The following is a 21,078-nucleotide window of genomic DNA, read 5'->3' as shown; positions in this document are numbered from 1 at the left end:
CGCCTTTATGGCTGCCCGCCAGCTCTGGCAAACACCTTTAAAGTACCATTTACTACCTCAGTAAAATCACTTCATACTCGCTTCAGATTTGAAAATCCCATGTTTCCACAATCTTTACTTATAACTCAGACCTTTAACACTTAGCGATCATTCTCATGGTTTTTGTCTGTACTGTCAATAATGATTAACTATTTCCCCTGTAGGTCAGTAGCGTGAACTGGACTCAAGTCCAGCTGGTGTTTGACCACAACACAATACAGTTGACCATGGCTTCCTTGAATTTGTATTCTATTATCTTAACTATATAGGTCAGCAATTTATTTTCTCTGATTATTGCTTTGCAGTGTTTGGATATCTAGTTAGGGTGAATGACCTCCCTATTCTGCTTATCTTTGTGAAATGATATACCATCGTTCTTTCAGAAAAGGCTGGATGGAACAGGCAATCCGTAATGATATCATCCAACATGTCATTGATAAGGTTCTCAAATAGGGTGGGTAACAGTAGATAAGCTTGCCTGACTCCTCTTTACATAGAAACATAGAAAATAGGAGCAGGGGTAGGACATTGGGCCCTTCGAGCCTGCTCCGCCATTCATTATGATCATGGCTGATCATCCAACTCAGTAACCGCTTTCGCCCCATACCATTTGATTCCTTTTGACCCAAGAGAGTTTAGAGAGAGTTGGGCTCAGTAAGCCTCTCAATTATCTTTAACCATGTCAGAAATAAAGCAAAAGTTTCAATCATACAATCTTACAGCTTCCACTTTCTTTGCAGGTCACGAGCCAGGCACTAGGGTGAAAGCATTATAAAAGTTGATGAATGAAATATACGTATGCTTCGGCAGTGTCTGCACAACAATCTGTGATCCAACAGAAATCCACAATCAGCTGCATGCATTTGTCATTTACAGAATCCAGACTTTTTCTTTTCAACTACAAAGCAAACCTTCAACATATCGCTATATAAACTGTCAACAGAGGATCCACAGATGTTAGTGAGATTTCTCATTAGTTTTCAGTCTCATTTGGCTACCCCGTATTGTAGATACAAACTGCAAATTGTGCTGTGAAGACTGAGTGGGGTTAATTTCAACACCCCCCCCCCCCCCCCCCCCCCCCCTGCAAAATGGGTGGGTTGATTTTGGATGAGATGTTAAAAAAATTTTAAAATCTCAAACCCGACTACAACCTTGCCACTTCTAGGGTTAACAGAGATGGGACAAGGGATGGGCAGCCATTCTGCTTCAGTAGGGGGTTGTTGACTATTTAAGTATTTTAATGAGGTTGAGAGCCTCACATTTAACCTATCTCACAGGAATAATCCTGGCCGTCTGTGTTTCCTAGGCCTTGGGAAATGTGGAAGCTGAAGGAAGGCAAGGACAGCTTTGGGGAAAAAGTAAAGTGGCCTTACAGCACTACTTGAGTGCCAGGAGAATCAGCAGTGCTTCCTCCCAGTCCACCAACCCACTTTTTCTGCCTTTGAACCCCCTCTCCCCATCCAAACATCCGCCATGGGATCTTGTCACATTCCCACTAATGCAGCAGCAGGCTCATTAGCTGCTTCTGCATCAGCTTCCAGAGTGTTCACTGGCCAGCAGAGCTAAGCCTGTCGATCAGGCTGTCTTCTGGGTTGGGAACCTGTTCAAAAGAAAAGACATTTGTGGTGGGGTTAAAACTCCACAGCATTTGGGACCAAACTTCTCCTCCTGAGTCCCCGCTTATGTAACCTGCCCCCGTCAATATCGAGACCAGTGTGCTTGCTTCAAACATAATTCTGTTCCCCAGTCTCGAAGGGCTCCAAAGTGAGTCATTAGTCTTATAACATTGATCTCTAAGACCATTTTTCCCTTTGCCTAGAGCAGCTTTTGAAAATTTGGCCTGAATACTGTCCATGCACCCTGTCTCTGCCAAATTTAGAGTTTCTATCTGTACAGCACACTCCTGCAGCTTTCAAATGCCCATGTAGATGGCTCCCCACCATGATCCATTTGGTTGAATGGTGACTATGCTATTTATAGAGGAGGTAATTCAGGCACTAGAAGGGTTTAAAATTGATAAAGAGGATGTATTCGATAGGCTGTCCATACTTAAAGTGGATAAAGCACCCGGACCAGATGAGATGCATCCAAGGATACTGAGGGAAGTGAGGGTGGAAATCGCAGAGGCATTGGCCATAATTTTTCAGTCTTCCTTAGACTCGGGGTGGTGGGGTGGGGGTGGTGGTGGTGATGCCAGAGGACTGGAGAATTGTAAACGTTACACCTTTGTTCAAAAAAGGGTGTAAAGATAAGCCCAGCAACTACAGGCCAATCAGTTTAACGTAGGTGGTGGGGAAACTTCTACACAAAATAATTCAATACAAAATTAATAGTCACATGGACAAATGCGGGTTAATTAAGGAACACCAGCATGGATTTCTTAAGGGAAAATCATTTTTAACTAACTTGCTGGAGTTTTTTGATAAGGTAACAGAAAGGGTTGATGAGGGCAATGCTGTTGATGTGGTGTACATGGAATTTCAAAAGGCATTTGATTCAGTGCCATACAATAGACTTGTGAGCAAAGTTACAGCTCATGGAATAAAAGGGATGGTACCAACATGGATACAGAATTGGCTGAGTGACAGGAAACAAAGAGTAGTGGTCAATGGATATTTTTCGGGCTGGAGGAAGGTTTGTAGTGGAGTTCCCCAGGGGTCAGTGTTGGGACCCTTGCTTTTCCTGATATATATTAATGACCTAAACCATGATGTACAGGCACAATTTCAAAGTTTGCAGATGATACGAAACTTGGAAGCATTGTGAACTGTGCGGAGGATAGTATAGAGCTCCAAAAGGACATAGATAAGTTGGTGGAATGGTGGCAAATAAAGTTCAATGCGGAGAAATGTGAAGTGATTCATTTTTGTAGGAAGAACATGGTGAGACAATATAAAATAAAGGGTACAACTCTAAAGGGGGTGGAGGAGCAGAGGGACCTGGGTGTATATGTGCATAAGTCATTGTAGGTGGCAGGACAGGTTGAGAGAGTGGTTAATAAAGCATACAGTATCCTGCGATTTATTTATAGGGACATAGAGTACAAGAGCAAGGAAGTTACGTTGAACTTGTATAAGACACTAGTTTGGCCTCAGCTAGCGTATTGTGTCCAGTTCTGGATGCTGCCCTTTATGAAAGACGTGAGGGCATTGGAGAGAGTACAGAAAAGATTCACGAGAATGGTTCCAGGGATGAGGAACTTCAGTTATGAAGATAGATTGGAGAAGTTAGGACTGTTTTCTTTGGAGAAGAGAAGGCTGAGAGGAGATTTGATAGAGGTATTCAAAATCAAGAGGGATCTGGACAGAATAGATAGAGAGAAACTGTTCCCACTCATGAAAGGATCGAGAATGAGAGGGCACAGATTCAAAATATTTGGTAAGACAAGAAAAAGTGGCATGAGAAAAAACTTTTTCACACAGAGAGTGTTAAGGTCTGGAATGCACTGCCTGAGAGTGTGGTGGAGGCGGGTTCAAAAGGGAATTAGACTGTTATATGAAAAGCAGGAATGTGCAGGGTTATGGGGGGAAGGTGGGGGAATGGAACTGAGTGAATTGCTCTTTTGGACAGCTGGTGGGGACACGATGGGCCGAATGGCGGCCTCTTGCAGTGTAATGATTCTGTGATTCTAGAACAGTTCTGCTCTCTAAGGAATCTGGATAAACAGTCTAACTCTGCCTAGCACCACTGCTGGAATATTAATTAAAAGATGTTTGTTACCCAGTGATTTTGTTTAATTTGTGAGAACTGAAATACTGAATTTGGAATGTGAATGCAGTATTTCTGCATATTCCATTTTAATTGGTGGTTGTAGGAATGTGATTGGGCACAACATTGAGACCTGCAGTGTTTTCTGTTTTTATTTATGAAATTTAATTGAGTTTAGTTCTTTGATTATACAAAAGGTGTGGACATATTTCCAGTGTTGCAAGTGAAATTGAGTTTATTATATAATTTTTGAAATGATTTTTACTGCTTCTCCTTGTTGAGCATTAATAGTTTTGATGTTTTGTTTCATAGTTTGTCCTTCAGACCTCTAATGAAGGTTAGCATCTATTTTGAAAATGAAAAAACTGATTAAGAGTGACTACATTTTGGGAATTTTGAAATGCTTATGACTCAGTCTTTGATCTGAATCTGTTAGGGAGTAATTTGTAAAGTTACTGGGCAATGAGAACTCATTTCAAATGGTTTAAAGAAAATTACACGTGATAATATGAAGTTACTATTTTTATTGATCCTTCTACAGAGTGTAGCACCAGTTGTTGGGACTTCAGGTCTACAAAGAAGCAGAGAAGTGTAAAATACACATTTGTTAGTTTCTGGTTTTGTACATGTGCCTTGTCTTAAAATATTCATGTTCAAGAAAAATCAAAACATTTTGAAAAGCTCACCTGTCTAGTTGCATTAAATCTGTAAAATCCTACAATGAAATTTAATAGCAGTTAAGTGGATTAGCTCAAACTTCCATTAGCTATCATCTGAAGACAATAGACTGTCAACACTAAGTGGAGAATCTACTCCAAATAAGCTGCCAGCATCTCAAGTTTCTGAACGTTTCTTCGGTGTAACAAAATCCACATAGTCTGGATCAGGTCTAATTTGATCCTTTGGTTGGCTACTTGTCCCCTTAGTCCTTCACTCCAACAGTGTTTTTCTTCTCCATATCCTTATTCTCCCAGTTTTTTTCTATTTTATGACGATGTTGAAAATGCTGGTCCCTTTAATTAACCAGGGCTTACTTCAGAGTTAATAGAGAGCAGGTGATGCTTATTGCAGTTTGTATTTAAGGGCTGGGTTTCCCCCCATCCCAGTCAGGGAGTTACCTCTGAACAGGGACATAGTGCAGAAGGGAAGAGTAGAAACTGGTATTTGTACTGAACTGTGGATTGAAAATAAAACAGTTGTGGATTAGAGACTGTCTCCTTCCTGATTTTGGTGAATGGATATCTGCCATTTGGTCATTGTACTATAAAATGCTTGACATTTAAGAAAAGCCAAGGATGCAAAAATGTCATTTGTTGCATCAAACATCATTTCTTTACTCATTAAGGGTTCATTCAAACATCAACTTTAGTTTTTTTTTAGAGATACAGCACTGAAACAGGCCCTTCGGCCCACCGAGTCTGTGCCGACCATCAACCACCCATTTATACTAATCCTACACTAATCCCATATTCCTACCACATCCCCACCTGTCTCTATATTCTCCTTCCACCTACCTATACTAGGGGCAATTTATAATGGCAAATTTACCTATCAACCTGCAAGTCTTTTGGTGGTGGGAGGAAACCAGAGTACCCGGCGAAAACCCACGTGCAGCAAAGTAATTTGTCTAACAGCAATTAGTACTTGATATAGATTGAAGACCACTGTAAAATGTGGACTTCTGTAGTTTGGATTCTGCAAAGGAATGAGAAATATTGAATGGCTTAACAGGACATCACATGATTCATCAGGAAATGAAGAAAAAGATGATTTTTTTATTCGTTCATGGGATGTGAGCATCCCTGGCCAGGCCAGCATTTATTGTCCATCCCTGATGGCCTTTGAGAAGGTGGCGGTGAGCCGCCTTCTTGAACCACTGCAGTCCATGTGCTGTTTGAGACAGAGTTCCAGGATTTTGACCTAGCGACAGCAAGGAATAGCAATTATAGTTCCAAGTCAGAATGGTATGTGACTTGGAGGGGAATGTGCAGGTGGTGGTCCCATCGTCTGCTACCCTTGTCCTTCTTGGTGCTAGAGGTCGTGTGTTTGGAAGGTGCTGTCGAAGAAGCCTTGGTAAGTTGCTGCAGTGCACCTTGTCTATGGTACACAATGCTGCAACTGGTTGCCGGTGCTGGAGGGAGTGAATGTTGAAGGTGGTGGATGGGGTGATGTTCAAACGGGCTGCTTTGTCCTGGATGGTGTCGATCTTCTTGACTTTTGTTGGAACTGCACCCATACAGGCAAGTGGAGAGTATTCCATCACACTTGTGCCTTGTAGATAGTGGACAGGCTTTAGGGAGTCAAGAGGTGAGTTACTTGCCACAGAATTTCCAGCCTCTGATCTCCTCTTTTAGCCACAGTATTTGTATGGCTGCTCCAGTTGAGTTTCTGGTCAATAGTAGCCTCCAGGATGTTGATGGTGGGGAATTCAGCAATGTAATGCTATTTAATGTTAAGAGGAGATGATGGTTAAATTCTCCCTTGTTGGAGATGGTAATTGCCTGTCACTTGTGCGGTACAAATGCGACTTGCCATTTATCAGCCCAAGCCTGAATGTTATCCAGGTCTTGCTGCATGTGGAGATGGACTGCTTCAATATCTGAGGCATTTTCAATGGTACTGAACACTGCAATCATCAGTGAACATCCCCAATTCTGACCTTATGTTGGAAGGAAGGTCTTTGATGAAGCAGCTGGTTGGGCTAAGGACACTACCTTGAGGATCTCCTGCATGATGACCTGGGGCTGGGATTATTGGCCTCAAACAACCACAGCCATCTTTCTTTGTGATAGATATGACTCCAACCAGTGGAGAATTTTCTTCCTGATTGCCATTGACTTCAGTTTTGCTCGGGCTCCTTGATGCCACACTCAGTCAAATGCTGCCTTGATGTTAAGGCAGTCACTCTCACCTCACCTCTGGAATTAGCTCTTGTCCATGTTTGGACCAAGACTGTGAGTTCAGGAGCTGAGTGGCCCTGCCAGAACCCAAACTGAGCAGTAGAGAGCAGGTTGTTGCTGAGTAAGTGTCGCTTGAAAGCATTGTCAACCACACCTTCCATCACTTTGCTGATGATCGAGAGAAGGCTGATGGGGCGGTAATTGGCTGGATTGGACTTGTCCTGCTTTTTGTGGAGAGGACATACCTGGGCAATTTTCTACATTGTGGGGTAGATGCCAACGTTGCAGCTGTACTGGAACAGCTTGGCTAAGGGCATGGCTAGTTCTTTAGCACATGTCTTAAGTATTACAGCTGGGATGTTGCTAGGCACGTAGCCTTTGCTGTATCCAGTACATTTAGCTATTACTTGCTATCACATGGAGTGAATAGAATTGGCTGAAGACTCGCATCATGGTTGTGGGGACCTTAGGAGGAGGTCGAGATGGATCATGTACTCCGCACTTCTGGCTGAAGATGGTTGCAAACGCTTCAGCCTTGTTTTTTGCATTGACATGCTGGGCTCCAACATCACTGAGGATGGGGAGAGTTGTGAAGCTGCTAGCTCCTCCTGTTAGTTGTTTAATTGTCCACCACCATTCATTACTGGATGCGGCAGGACTGCAGAGCTTTGATCTGATCCGCTGGTTGTGTCATTGCTTAGCTCTGTCTATCGCATACTGTTTCACATGCATGTAGTCCTGTGTTGTAGCTTCATTAAGTTGGCCTCTCATTTTTAGGTATGCCTGGTGCTGCTCCTGGCATGCTCTCCGACACTCCTTATTGAACCAGGGTTGGAACCCGAGGTTGATGGTAATGGTAGAGTGAGGGATATGCCGGGCCATGAGGTTACAGATTGTGGTTGAGTACAATTCTGCTGCTACTGATGGTCCATATTGCCTCATGGATGTCCAGTTTTGAACTGCTAGCTATGTTCTGAATCCATATCATTTAGCACTGTGGTAGTGACATGCAACACAATGGAGGGTGCCCTCAGTATGAAGACAGGACTACCAATACTATTATTGACAGATGCATCTGTGACAGGTAGATTGTTGAGGATGAGGTCAAGTATGTTTTTCCCTCTTGTTGGTTCTCATCATCTGTAAGCCCAGTCTGTCAGATATGTTCTTCAGAGCTTGTTCAGTACTGCTGCTACCAAGCCACTCTTGGTGATGGACATTGAAGTCCCCCACCCAGAGTACTTTCTGTGCCTTTGCTACCCTGAGTGCTTCTTCCAAGTGGTGTTCAACATGGAGGAGCACTGATTCATCAACTGAGGGAGGGCAGTAGGTGGTAATCAGCAGGAGGTTTCCTTGCCCATGTTTGACCTGATGCCATGACACTTCATGGGGTCTAGAGTAAATGTTGAGGATTCCCAGGGTCACTCCCTCCTGACCACTGCTGGATCTGTCCTGCCAGTGGGTCAGGACATACTCCGGGATGGTGATGGAGGAGTCTGGGACATTGGCTGCAAGGTATGATTAGGTGAGTATGGCTATGTCAGGCTGTTGCTTGACTAGTCTGTGGGACAGCTTTCCCAATTTTGGCACAGATCGCCCAATGTTAATGAGAAGGACTTTGCAAGGTCTGCCTTTGTCAGTTCTGGTGCCTAGATTGATGCTGGGTGGTCCTTTCAGTTTTATTTTTTGACTTTTCTGTAGCGGTTTGAGTCACTTGCTAGGCTATTTCAGAGGGCAGTTAAAAGTCAGCCACATTCTTGTGGATCTAGTGTCACATGTAGGCAAGACTGGGTAAGAATGGCAGATTTTCTTCCCTAAAGGACATGAGTGAACCAGATGGATTTTTATGACAATCTGGTAGTTTCATAGTCACTATTACTGTGACTAACTTTTTATTCCAGATTTATTAATTAATTGAATTTAAATTCAGCTGCCATGGTAGGATTTGAACCCATGTCTCTGGAGCATTAGTCCAGGTCTCTGGTTACTGGTCCAGTAACATTAGCACAATGCTACCGTTCCTGTTCTGTGCACAGTACTGAAGATGAAAAAAATGGTGAGAAGGGAATAAAAGGGAGAGTTTTTTTGTGTTAACATTGTAAAAAGAATCACTAAAAAAGATTTTTTATTTTTGGAAATGAAAAATAACTTGGATATTCCAAATGATTGATCGGTTTTGGGATGAGGAGAAAAGAGGTAATTAATTAGATTCGTGATTGTCTTTCGTACATTTTGTTTCTTAAAGTTGGATTTCTTGTTACAAATTCTCATAAATTTGCAACAGTAACAACAAAACAGCATTTTGTTACTCTTTAATAGCATCACAAACATGTTGTGCCTTCGTGACATGTCATTATTTCCTTTTCTCTAGGCTATACCAACTGGTGAAAATCCTTTACTCCTTTGGGATCTTGGTGTCTTACACAATTCAGTACTACGTACCAGCAGAGATCATTCTTCCAGCTGTTTCTGCCCATGTACATCAGAGATGGAAGCTGCTTTGTGATCTTGTGGTCCGAACCCTCCTTGTTTGTCTAACCTGTGAGTAGATTCAAAGCAATTCCATGAATTCTTTTTTTTAGAAAAAATCTTCATGCCCCTTGTGCGTTTGCAGAAATGTGAAACACTATAGTTGGATGTGTTCAAAGATCTTATTCTGTGGGTTTTGTTTGTTAAGAACACAGAAATTCATTTAGAACATCAGAAAGAATTCCTTATTTACTGGCCTACTGAGAGTTATTTTATGTGACAATCAGTGTGTGCTGGCCTTTCCTGAAATTTTTTTTTTCTTGGAAAAGTCAGTCTTAACAGTTCCTCTGTTTGTGTCCCTTGAAGTTCCAAGATCATGTGCTTCTGTTGGAAAGCTGAATTCCTATGTGCTGTGGGCCGCAGAATTGAGACTATGGTCTGCACTGCCGATGAACATAGTTCCACATTGGCTGCACGGCATCACAAATTAGTCCTTATGAATATTACATCAGTTTTGACTGCAAAGTGATCATCTCACTTGAAATGATGAACTGGGATTAAAACGGGACAACCGGAGGCAGTAATTCAGAGGAAAAACCAAATAGGAACACCTGAAACATGGCTGCATAAAGAGCAGGATTGGCTTTTAAATATTACAGGCTTTTACGTATTTAGAAAGGATAGGGAGGGAAAAAGGGATAGCTGTACTAATTAGAGTTAATATTGCTCCAGAAAAAAAGACGTAACTAACATTAAGATAGAAACAGAATTCAAATGGATTGAGATAAATGATAAGGTTGATTAAGCTAATCAGGGACAAATAGCAGAATGAATAGCAAGCTGCCCAAAAAACAGAAAACAACAAGTAGGTGTTAAACATAGTTCCTAAGACTGGCAGAAGGTGGAAAGTAACATTCCGCAGGGATCTCTGCTGGGGCCACAATTGTTCACCATTTGCATAAATGATTTGGACTTGGGAATCAGAAGTACACAATCAAAATTTGTGGATGACACCAAATTGGGGGATGTAGTTAATACTGGAGAGCACTGTGATAAATTACAAGACGATGTTAACAAATTGCAAAGTAAGAATCTAAATGGGGCAGTGGCAGAAAGGGATCTTGGGATACAGATTCACACATCATTAAAAGTGGCACCATTTTATGCCGCTTCATGAGAAAGGCAGATGTTTTTGTCAGCGAATGTCATAGTTGCAGTTTTATTTTTTCTCAGCTTTGATTTGCTGGCAGTGATCATGACGGAAGTCCAAAGGCAGTGCTGTCTGTCTGTTGATGTGCAATGACATTTTACATTGAAATAATAATGATTGGTGTACAATTACTGATTGTTGCGGTCTGTGGTCACTGTTTCATCATTATGTGGAAGATTTAATCGGTTTCGGATTCATTTTTGTTTTGCCAGAAGCAGTTGATATGAATAGTAATTGATATGTTGCATGTCATTCCTCTGTGGTCATATTTATAAGGAGGATGTTTTAATATAATCATTGTAGGTTTATCAAGAAATAATTTACACTGGTATAAATGGGATTTAAGGTTTATCTTTACACAGGAAAGTATGATCTCACCTGCAGTCCATTCCTTTTCTAATGCAATACTTAGCACCATTTTCATGTTTTGAATTTAGGATTTAGTCTTTTAATAATAAAGCATAATGTGTGTATTTCTATGTTTTATGTACAATTGGCCTGATCACATTAGAGTGCTCATTAGCTTGCCTTCTGAAGGATTTAAGTACAGTTGCTGGCACATGTTAGATTACTGTATCCAGTTCACTTAACAAGTTTCATTGTTATGGCCTCCAGGACACACTAGCACAATTTTAGATTGGAAGGATCTGAGGCTCCACTTGGGAGAGGCCTTGCTGATGGTAAACCTGAAGGACTATCTAGTGCAGATCTGAAATTTGTCTCAACCTCAAAAGGCCTAAAAGATTAAGAGACATACTGTAGGTCACTATCCCAGAACAGCATGTGGCTCAGCTGCACAGGAGGGGAGGAAGAAGAGTGGAACAGTGATAGTGATAGGGAATTCGATAGTCAGGGGATCAGACAGGCATATCTGCGGCAGTAAAAGCGACTCCAGGATGGTGTGTTGCCGCTCTGGTGCCAGGGTCAAGGATGTCACAGAGCGGCTGCAGGACATCCTTCTGGGGAAGGGCGAATAGCCAGAGGTCGTGGTCCATGTTGGTACCAATGACATAGGTAGGAAGTGGGATGAGGTCCTGAAAGCAGATTTTAGGGAGTTAGGAAGGAAATTAAAAAGCAGGAGCTCCAAAGCAGTAATCTCAGGATTACTGCCAGTGCCACGTGCTAGTGAGCATAGGAATAGGAGGATCGATCAATTGAACAAGTGGCTGCAAAATTGGTGTAGGAGGGAGGGCATCAGATTTCTGAGGCATTGGAACTGGTTCTGGGACAGGTGGGACCTGTACAAGATGAACGGGCTGCACCTTAACAGGACCAGAACCAATATCCCCTCAGTGAGATTTGCTAGTGCTGTTGGGGACGGTTTAAACTAGCTGTTCAAGGGGATGGGAGCCTTAGTGGTAGCTCAAATTGGAAAGAAGTAAAGCAGGTAATAGGAGGTAAAAAAGTAGCAAGTGACATTAGAAGGCAGGCGAAACAAAGGCGAGCATCAACTAGGCTTAGAATGCAGAATGTCAAGAAGACAAGGGTAAGGGCACTCTACCTAAATGCACGCAGCATTCGCAACAAGGTAGACGATATAAAGGCCCAAATAGAGGTAAATTATCTAATTGCCATAACGGAAACGTGGCTACAGGGTGACCAAGACTGGGAACTGAATATTCAAGGATATTTGATATTTGGGAAGGACAGACAAAAAAGAAAAGGAGGTTGTGTTGCGCTGATAATAAGGGATGCGATCAGTACGTTAGTAAGGGAGGATCCCGGGTCGGAAGAACAAAATGTGGAATCTGTTTGGGTGGAGCTAAGAAACAGCAAGGGGCAGCAAACATTGGTAGGAGATGTTTATAGGCCACTAAACTGTAGTGGTAGTGTGGGGCATTGTATTAATCAGGAGATTAGAGAAGCATGTAGCATGGGTAATACAGTAATCATAGTTGACTTCAATCTGCATATAGAGTGGATAAACCTAATGAGCACTAATACTGTGAAGGACAAGTTTTTGGAGTGTGTTAGGGATGGTTTTCTAGAGCAGTATGTTGAGGAACTGACTAGTAAACAGGCTACTTTAGATCTAGTATTATGTAACGAGAAAAGGCTAATTAATAATCTTGTTGTAAAATAACCTTTAGGGATGAGTGACCACAATATGTTAAAATTTTACATTATGTTTGTAAGTGAGGTAGTTCAATCTGAAGCCAGGGTGTTAAATTTGAACAAAGGAAGTTATGAAGGTATGAGGTGCAAATTGGCTGAGGTGATTTGGGAAAATACAGTAAAAGGTATAGCAGTACATAGGCAATGGATAGTCTTTTAAAGTAATATTACATGGTCTACAGCAACTATACATTCCTTCAAGACTGTAAAAGCTTCTACAGGTATGTAAAAAGGAAATGTTTGGCGAAGACAAATGTGGGTCCATTACAGGCAGAGTCAGGAGAATTTATGATGGGGAATAGAGAAATGGCAGAGAAACTAAATGATTACTTTGTGTCTGTCTTCACTGAGGAAGATACAATAAATCTCCCAGAATTAGAGATCCAAGAGATTAGGGGGAATGAGGAATTGAAGGAAATTCTTACTAATAAGTAAGAAGGTTGTATTGGAGAAATTAATGGGGCTGAAGGTTGATAAGTCCCCAGGACCTGATATTCTACATCCCAGAGTGTTGAAAGAGGTAGCTATGGAGATAGTGAATGCATTGGTGATCATCTTCCAAAATTCTATAGATTCTGGAGCAGTTCCTGCAGATTGGAAGGTCGCAAATGTCACCCAACTATTTAAGAAGGGAAGGAGAGAGAAAACCGGGAACTACAGACCTGTTAGCCTTACATCAGTCATTGGGAAAATGCTAGAATCGATTCTAAAGATTGTGATAAATGGACATTTGGATAATAACAATCTGGGCATAGTCAACATGGATTTATGAATGGAAATCATGTTTGACGAATCTGTTGGAGTTTTTTGAGGATGTTACTAACAGAATTGATAAAGCGGAGTTGGTGGACGTGGTATACTTGGATTTTCAGAAGGCTTTTGATAAAGTCCCCCACAGGGGATTGGTTAGCAAAATTAAAGCACATGGGATAGGAGGTAATATACTGGCATGGATTAAGGATTGGTTAACAGGCAGAAAGCAGAGAGTAGGAATAAACAGGTCATTCTCGTGTTGGCAGGCTATAATTAGTGGGGTACCGCAGGAATCAGTGCTTGGGCCCCAGCTGTTCACAATATATATCAATGATTTGGATGTGGGGACCAAATGTAATATTTCCAAGTTCACGTATGACACAAAACTAGGTGGGAATGTGTGTTGTGAGGAAGATGCAAAGCGGCTTCAAGGGGATTTGGACAGACTCGGTGAGTGGGCAAGAACGTGGCAGATGGAATATAATGTGGAAAAATGTGAGATTATCCACTTTGGTAGGAGGAATAGATTTGCAGAGTATTTCTTAAATGGTGAAAGATTAGAAAGTGTAGATGTACAAAGGGGCCTGGGTGTCCTCGTCAATAAGTCACTGAAAGAGAAAATGCAGCTGCAGCAAGCAATTAGGGAGGCTAATGGTATGTTAGCCTTTATCGCAAGAGGATTTGAGTACAGGAGTAGTGAAGTCTTGATTCAATTGTATAGAACCTTGGTTAGACCACACCTGGAGTACTGTGTGTAGTTTTGGTCCCCTTACCTTAGGAAGGATATTATTGCCATCGAGGAAGTGCAACGGCGATTCACTAGACTTGTTCCCGGAATGGCGGGCCTGTCCTATGAAGGGAAACTGGGCCTGTAATCTCTCGAGTTTCGAAGAATGAGAAGTGATCTTATTGAAACCTACAAAATACTTAAAGGGATAGACAAGGTAGATGCAGCTAAGATGTTTCCCCTGGTTGGGGAGTCTAGAACCAGGGGACACAATGTCAAAATAAGGGGGAAGCCACTTAGAACCATAGAGATAGAGCACTGAAACAGGCCCTTCGTCCTACTGAATCTGTGCCAACCATCAACCACCCATTTATACTCATCCTACCTTAATCCCATAATCCCTACCACTTCCCCTCCTACCTCAATCCCATATTCCCTACCGTTCTCCTACCACCTACCTACCCTAGGGGCAATTTACAATGGCCAATTTACCTATCAACCTGCAAGTCTTTGGCAGTGGGAGGAAACCAGAGCACCCGGCGGAAACCCATGCAGTCACAGGGAGAACTTGCAAACTCCACACAGGCAGCACCCAGAACCGAACCCGGATCACTGGAGCTGTGAGGCTGCGGTGCTAACCACTGCACCACCCATAAAGGATAGAGGTCTTAGGACAGAGATGAGGAGAAATTTCTTTACTCAGAGGGTTATGAATCTTTGGAATTCTCTACCCCAGAGGACTGTGGAAGCTCGATCATTGAGTATGTTTAAAGCAGAGATTGACAGATTTCTAAATACAAATGACATAAGGGGATATGGAGATAGTATGGGAAAAAGGCATTGAGGTGGATGATCAGCCATGATCATATTGAATGGCGGGGCAGGCTCGATGGGTTGAATGGCCTACTCCTGCTCCTATGTTCCTATATATAATGTACTTATAGATTCAGAAATTGATTTCAAATAAATCCCTGTCCAGAACAACAATGAGCATTATTTCTGCCATTGTCTGAAGTTTCTGGGCTTAATTTTCCTGGAAGTAATTTTATTTTTAATTAATTTATTTGATGATATCAACTCCTCAGTAAAACTATTTTTACAATAAAATCCACACTGGTGGCATGCCATGCTCTGTGTAAGCATTGTAGTGCCAAGCAAATGACAGTGAACCTTCATAGCTCACCAACTTTTAAAAATTGTTTCGATTTTTCAAAAAGGACTTTTGTTACGTAGATGCAGCCAATATCTTCAACAAAAATGATTCTTTATGTGGTATTTAGTAGTTGATTTTTTTCAAAGTATTTGTCTTCCATTTTGCCACTGTCAGTTCAGTACCAGTACTGCATAATAACTGCATATACTTACGTTAATTTCAGTGCCTGTAGGAAGCAGCCACTGACTGCTCTCGCACAAAAATCCTGCTCTGTGTGCCTTTTGCACTCCACAGCGGAGTTATGGTTATTTTTACTAGTTTGTATGTTCAAACAAGAAACTTTGCAAAGCCCAGATATTATTGCTGAATTATGTTTAACAAATCAAAGTCATGTTTATAACAAAAGTATGGTGTAGAGGTGATTACACATATGTACACGTATGTGTACAAAAGTCTAGGAATCAAAGATAGGGGTGTGAGGAGGCAGAATTTTTATTTTGGCTTTCTCTTCTGCCTCTAATTTTGTGAGAATGAGAAGTTTAAACCTGTGGGTGCTAGGTGATGAGACCTTTAGTTTTTTTTTCATCAGATTGGATTTGGTGAGAGTAGCAGTGTCTGCCTTTGCTATTTGCTTGTCTAATCTCTACATTTATACATTCTACCACTTCACAGCTGCTACCTGAGATGACACTGTTGCTGTAAACGAGGTTAGACTGAAAAGTTGAGTGGCATTACCACTTGTGGTAGAACGTCCATGTTATCCCAATCTCCCTTTATGACTTGAGCAAATGATTGGCGAAAACCCGAGATAAATAGCGTGAATGGTAATTTATGCCGTTTCTCCAGTTTCTGTTGCGTTTCTCCCTAAGTTCTGATGGAAAATCCTTGGAGAAATTCAACCCATTGATCTTTTGGATGGGATTCTGACTAGTTTTAAAGAATTTAGCATAGACTGAGCTGAAGACAAAAATGAGCTCCAATGTGTTGTGAGTATGCTCGGTATAGTTTGCCCCTCTTCTTGACATCTTATTAGCTGACCCCTTTAGGAGACCAGATTTTATTGAGGTTTTATTTATGTTTTCTTAAATGTGTAAACTAAAATTTTATTTACTTTCTCCATGAAACAATTTTGATTTTACTGTTCCTCAGCCCCTAACAGTTGTTACTGGCTCAATGTAACCAATTGTAAGAATTATTTGGGTCCAGGAGAAGATGAGATTTATATTTTGCTTTATTCATTTGTTTGTTGGATTTATTTAGTTGTTAGTAAATTACTAATAATTGGTAAATGTTGTCTTTTAATACTCTTCAATTCCATAGAAATAGACATTAGAAGGCACTGCAGTAATACATACCATTTGCAGTTCCTTGTGTTCCAGAAAGACTAACAGCTTTTGGTTTTTGCAAGTTCGTACACCAATAATTCAGAATCTCTGTTTCATTTTGCTTCTTAATTTTGAATACTGTTTGAAACATATTTTAAGCCAAACCTTGATTTAATTTATAATTTAGTGGAGATTGAATATACATTACATATTGATTAAACAGCAGTTAACCTCTTAAAGACATTTTATTCCTTAGATATTCGATAACTCTCTGGTTTTGATGGATGGAATCCCATCTGTATGCCCACCCAATACTGTCGCTTCAGATTAGATGGTCTTTACACAATCAGCATTCACCTGGGCTGCTCCTATCTCTGACAACAGTCTTCAGGAAGTGTGCCGGTCAAAGTGACTCAACTGGATATATAGTATTGCAGGGATGTGGGGGTTTAAATGGGAAAAATTCCAAGCACATGGGAGGTCAGCTCGAAACCATTGACTACTTGGCATTAATGAGATGGGGCAAGGAGCGGCAGCTAACCTGCTTTCAGGAGGTGGCATTTTGAATATGTTAATGAGGCTGAAAGTCTCTGATAAAACTTGCAAAGCAGCTTAATCTCTGGGTGGCCAGGTTTGCCAGTCCTCTGGAAACCCAACAGCTGTCGCAAGGCAAGGACAATTTTGGGGAGAAGATAAGTGGCTTCACAGAACTTTTTGTGGACAAGGAGAGTAGGAGGAGGGCCCCTCAAGCTCCTCCACCTCGCCTAGGCATCGGACTACCCCAACCCCTACCCCAGGGTCGGGGATTGGACTTGCCTGGTCCTCACCCACTGGAAGCCAAGCCTGTCAGGTTCCCTGCCCGGAGGTCACATTATCAGGACCAAAAGACGCAAGGTGTGTAGGTAATATGCTACACCATGCAGAGAAATTCAGCCTTTTGGGCTTCCCATATGAAATTCTGCTCCCATGCCTACATACCATTTTCCAGTAAATATCCAGGCCTTGTTGGAGATGTTAGGGTTAATCATAACAAACTCAAATATATGCTTATCACGAAGTTGAACTTGGAATAGCATGTGGTTTCATGCATAGTTTGTTAAGGTTTTTAGAATGAGAAATATTAATTTTTCTACCTGAGGTGGCATTAATAAAGCAGCAGAAATGCTGGGTGAGGTAGGGTGGAGGTGGTATTTATTTGTTATTGTCTAATGTCAATAAAGTAGAATTGCACTGGAATCCTCTTATACGCAACCAACTTGGATGGACACAAAAAGTTGCTCCTGGGCAGATTTGTGTACAACAGTTACAGCTTTATTCAAAGTAAATCCAAAGGAAATTAAGCTTCATATATAATTGCTTATAATCAATGATTTTATTATTTTCAAGTGCAAATGCTATGGGCTGCATTTTCCGGTCAGCAGCCAAGCAAAGGTGCTTGCCACTGACCATGGAGTAAGATTTGCACACAAATCTAGAGATCTCTCTGGCAAGAATTTCATCTCTATCGCCATGCAGTTGTACTGCAACCGATTACGGCATTCTTTACTCGGCGTTCCCAGCGCAGAGCTAGAATGATATCATCATGCTGTCTGAACAGCCAATCACATTAAAGGATTTTCACAGACACACAACCAGGAAAAAAAAGCAGTAAAGTAAGTTCACTTTTAAAATTTTTTTACATGGAGCAAATTAAAGATTGGGACATATACATGGAGTGAAGATAGAAGCTAAAATAATCTGAAAACTTAAAAAAAAACCTAAAAAAAAATGTAGTTAAAACATCAACTAATTATCAGTTAACAGCACTAAAGGTCTGCAAAGAAAACCCGACCCGAGCCCGAATGCCAGACCCGGAAGGCCGACCCGACCCGACCTGAACCCGATACGTCGCCGAATCCTGTCAGGGTCAGGTCGGGTAGTCGGCCTTTACCCATGTACTGATGTAAAGGCTTGCTACCCGACCCGACCCCGATGGGACCCGACGACATGTGACTGGTTTGGGTCTGGTCGGGCTTCCGGGTCCGGCATTCGGGCTCGAGTTGGGTTTCCTTTGCAGCCCTTTCACATTGGTGTATTACGTTGTTTTCCTATTCTTGTATTTAATTTCTGTTCACAATTCTCAAAGCTGCATCAAGTTGCTCACCTACATTAATTGGACATGCAAGCATCAGCCAAGGTGTTGGCCTTCGAGGAGGCTCCAGAAATTAAGCTGAAATTTTTGGGTATATGGATACTAATAGAAATGTGCTGAATAGTTTGAGTGAAGTTTCTTTTAAATTTTACGAAGGAACTCACTACTATGAATCTAACAAAGAAATAGTTTTCTACATTTTTTTAAAAGTAATTTTCAGTAATTTAAAATTGGGCTGACACTGTGAATTAAAATGCTTATTTTTTGTGATAAACCCGTTTTTATCAGTGTTAATCAAATTTTATCAGGTTGCCACTGTTAAAAATATCAAGGAATATTTTTAAAACAAATTTTATTTTTAAATAAAGTTTTTAAAACACTGCCCGATTGCACTGCTTCATGGTAGATTTTACATTCAGCGATCTGTAAATGTGTTTGAGGGAAACTCGGAGAAAAAAAAAGGATGGGTAATTAGCGTATATGAATTATTTTGCACCAAAGGTGGCAATGTGTTGATAAGTAAAACACTTAAAAAGTGCAATAATATTTACTTTCAGGTTAACGATTAGGGGCATGCCCATTAGTCTCTGGAGATTTAATTTTCTAACTGAAGAAAGTGTCTGTTTTCACTTTGAGGATATTAGAAAGGGAGGCTTGCATATGGCTGTGAAAATTTGTTTTGTAAATCAGACTGTATGAATACCTAATAAAAATAGGAAGATATGTTGTGCCTTTGAAAATTCAAATCAAAATAATTGACTCTTGTTTTTATTGGCAATTGTCCTTTAGTATTGTTCATGATTTGTGTGGAGTTAGGAACATGGGAACAGAATTAGGCCATTCATCCGCTTGAGCCTGTTCCAAAATTCAATTAGATCATGTCTGATCTGTATCTTAACCCCATCGACCTGCCTTGGTTCCATAACCATTAATACGCTTGCCTAACGAAAGTCTTATCAGTCTTAGTTTTGATATTTTCAACTGACCTAGCCTCAAGAGCATTTTGGGGAGTATTCTAGATTTCCACTACCCTTTATGTGAAGAGGTACTTCTTGATATCACCCCTGAATGACCTGGCTCTAATTTTAAGGTTATGCCCTCTTGTTCTGGACTCCCCCACCAGAGGAAATAGTTTCCCTCGATGCACCTATCCAATCCTTTAATCATCTTAAACATTTCAATTAGGTCAGCTCTTAATCTTCTATACTCAAGGGAATACAAACCAAAACATATACCAGCTCTCCTCACAATTTAGCCCTATTTTCCCAGTATCATGCTGGTGAATTTGTGCACCCTTTTCAAAGCCAATGTATTGTTCCTGAGGTGCAGTGGCCAGAACTGAATGCAGTACTTTAAATGAGGTCTACCCAGAGCTTTATATTACACTAACATAACTTCCATCCCTTTGTATTCTAGCCCTCTTGAGATAAAGGCCAATGTTCCGTTAACCTTTTTAATTCTGGAATATATTTAGCTGCCAAAATGGGTTTGTAATTAACCTGGCCTATTTATGGTGGCCGCTTAAATATTTTCTGTGGGAAAATAATCTGAAAAGGCATATCCAAGAATCTTGAAAATTCTTGAGATTAAATACAGGTTAACTGTACATACTTCTAAATTTCTAGCACAAGGTCAAAAGAATCCAGAATCGATCCTCTGCTTTGAATGGCTTTTTTCCACTTCTTTAGTATTGTTTTACTTCTGTGACAAGGTATATTTTTATTTTCATTTATATTTAGAGATACAGCACTGAAACAAGCCCTTCGGCCCACCGAGTCTGTGCCGACCAACAACTCACCATTTATACTAACCCTACAGTAATCCCATATTCCCTACCAACACTAGGGGCAATTTACAATAGCCAATTTACCTATCACCTGCAAGTCTTTGGCTGTGGGAGGAAACCGGAGCACCCGGCAAAAACCCATGCAGACACAGAGAATTTGCAAACTCCGCACAGACAGTACCCAGAATCGAACCCAGGTCCCTGGAGCTGTGAGGCTGCAGTGCTAACCACTGCGCCACTGTGCTGCCCGATGTTTAGGATGCATTGTAAAATCCTTTTTTAAAAATTCTTTCATGGGATGTGAGGGTCACTGGCAAGGCCAGCATTTGTTGCCCATCCCTAATTGCCCTTGACAACGAGTGGCTTGTAGGCCATTTCAGAGGGAAGTTAAGAGTCAATCACATTGCTGTGGGTCTGGAGTCACATGTAGGCCAGAGCAGGTAAGGACAGCAGATTTCTTTCCCTAAAGGGCATTAGTGAACCAGATGGGTTTTTACAACAATTGAAGATAGTTTCTTGGCACCATTACTGAGACTCGCTTTCAATTCCAGATTTTTAAAAATTAATTCATTTATTAATTTATTTTTTTAAAATTCCGCCAGCTGCCATTGGATTACTAGTTCAGTGACATTACCATGACGCCACCATCTCCCCTGAAATGACCATATTTATAATGAAAATGCCCGTGTTTATAATTCAAAACTCTACTTAAACTTGCTAGTCTGATAGCATAATCTGGCCACAGATTTCCATGGTATA

General features: G+C 41.1%; 1 protein-coding gene across 2 annotated transcripts in view; it reads left to right on the top strand.

Moving 5' to 3' along the window:
* LOC137371420 (neutral amino acid uniporter 4-like) overlaps positions 1–21,078 on the top strand; it is a 452,533-nt gene that overhangs the window by 185,992 nt on the left and 245,463 nt on the right. For both annotated transcript variants that reach the window (XM_068033991.1, XM_068033990.1), the window contains one exon: positions 9,022–9,191. In XM_068033991.1, coding sequence (XP_067890092.1) covers positions 9,022–9,191 — 170 coding nt within the window. The remainder of the gene's footprint in view (positions 1–9,021; positions 9,192–21,078) is intronic.

Source organism: Heterodontus francisci, chromosome 6 (assembly GCF_036365525.1).
Source record: "Heterodontus francisci isolate sHetFra1 chromosome 6, sHetFra1.hap1, whole genome shotgun sequence".
Lineage (NCBI taxonomy): Eukaryota > Metazoa > Chordata > Chondrichthyes > Heterodontiformes > Heterodontidae > Heterodontus > Heterodontus francisci.
This window is presented reverse-complemented; position numbering and strand designations above follow the sequence as displayed.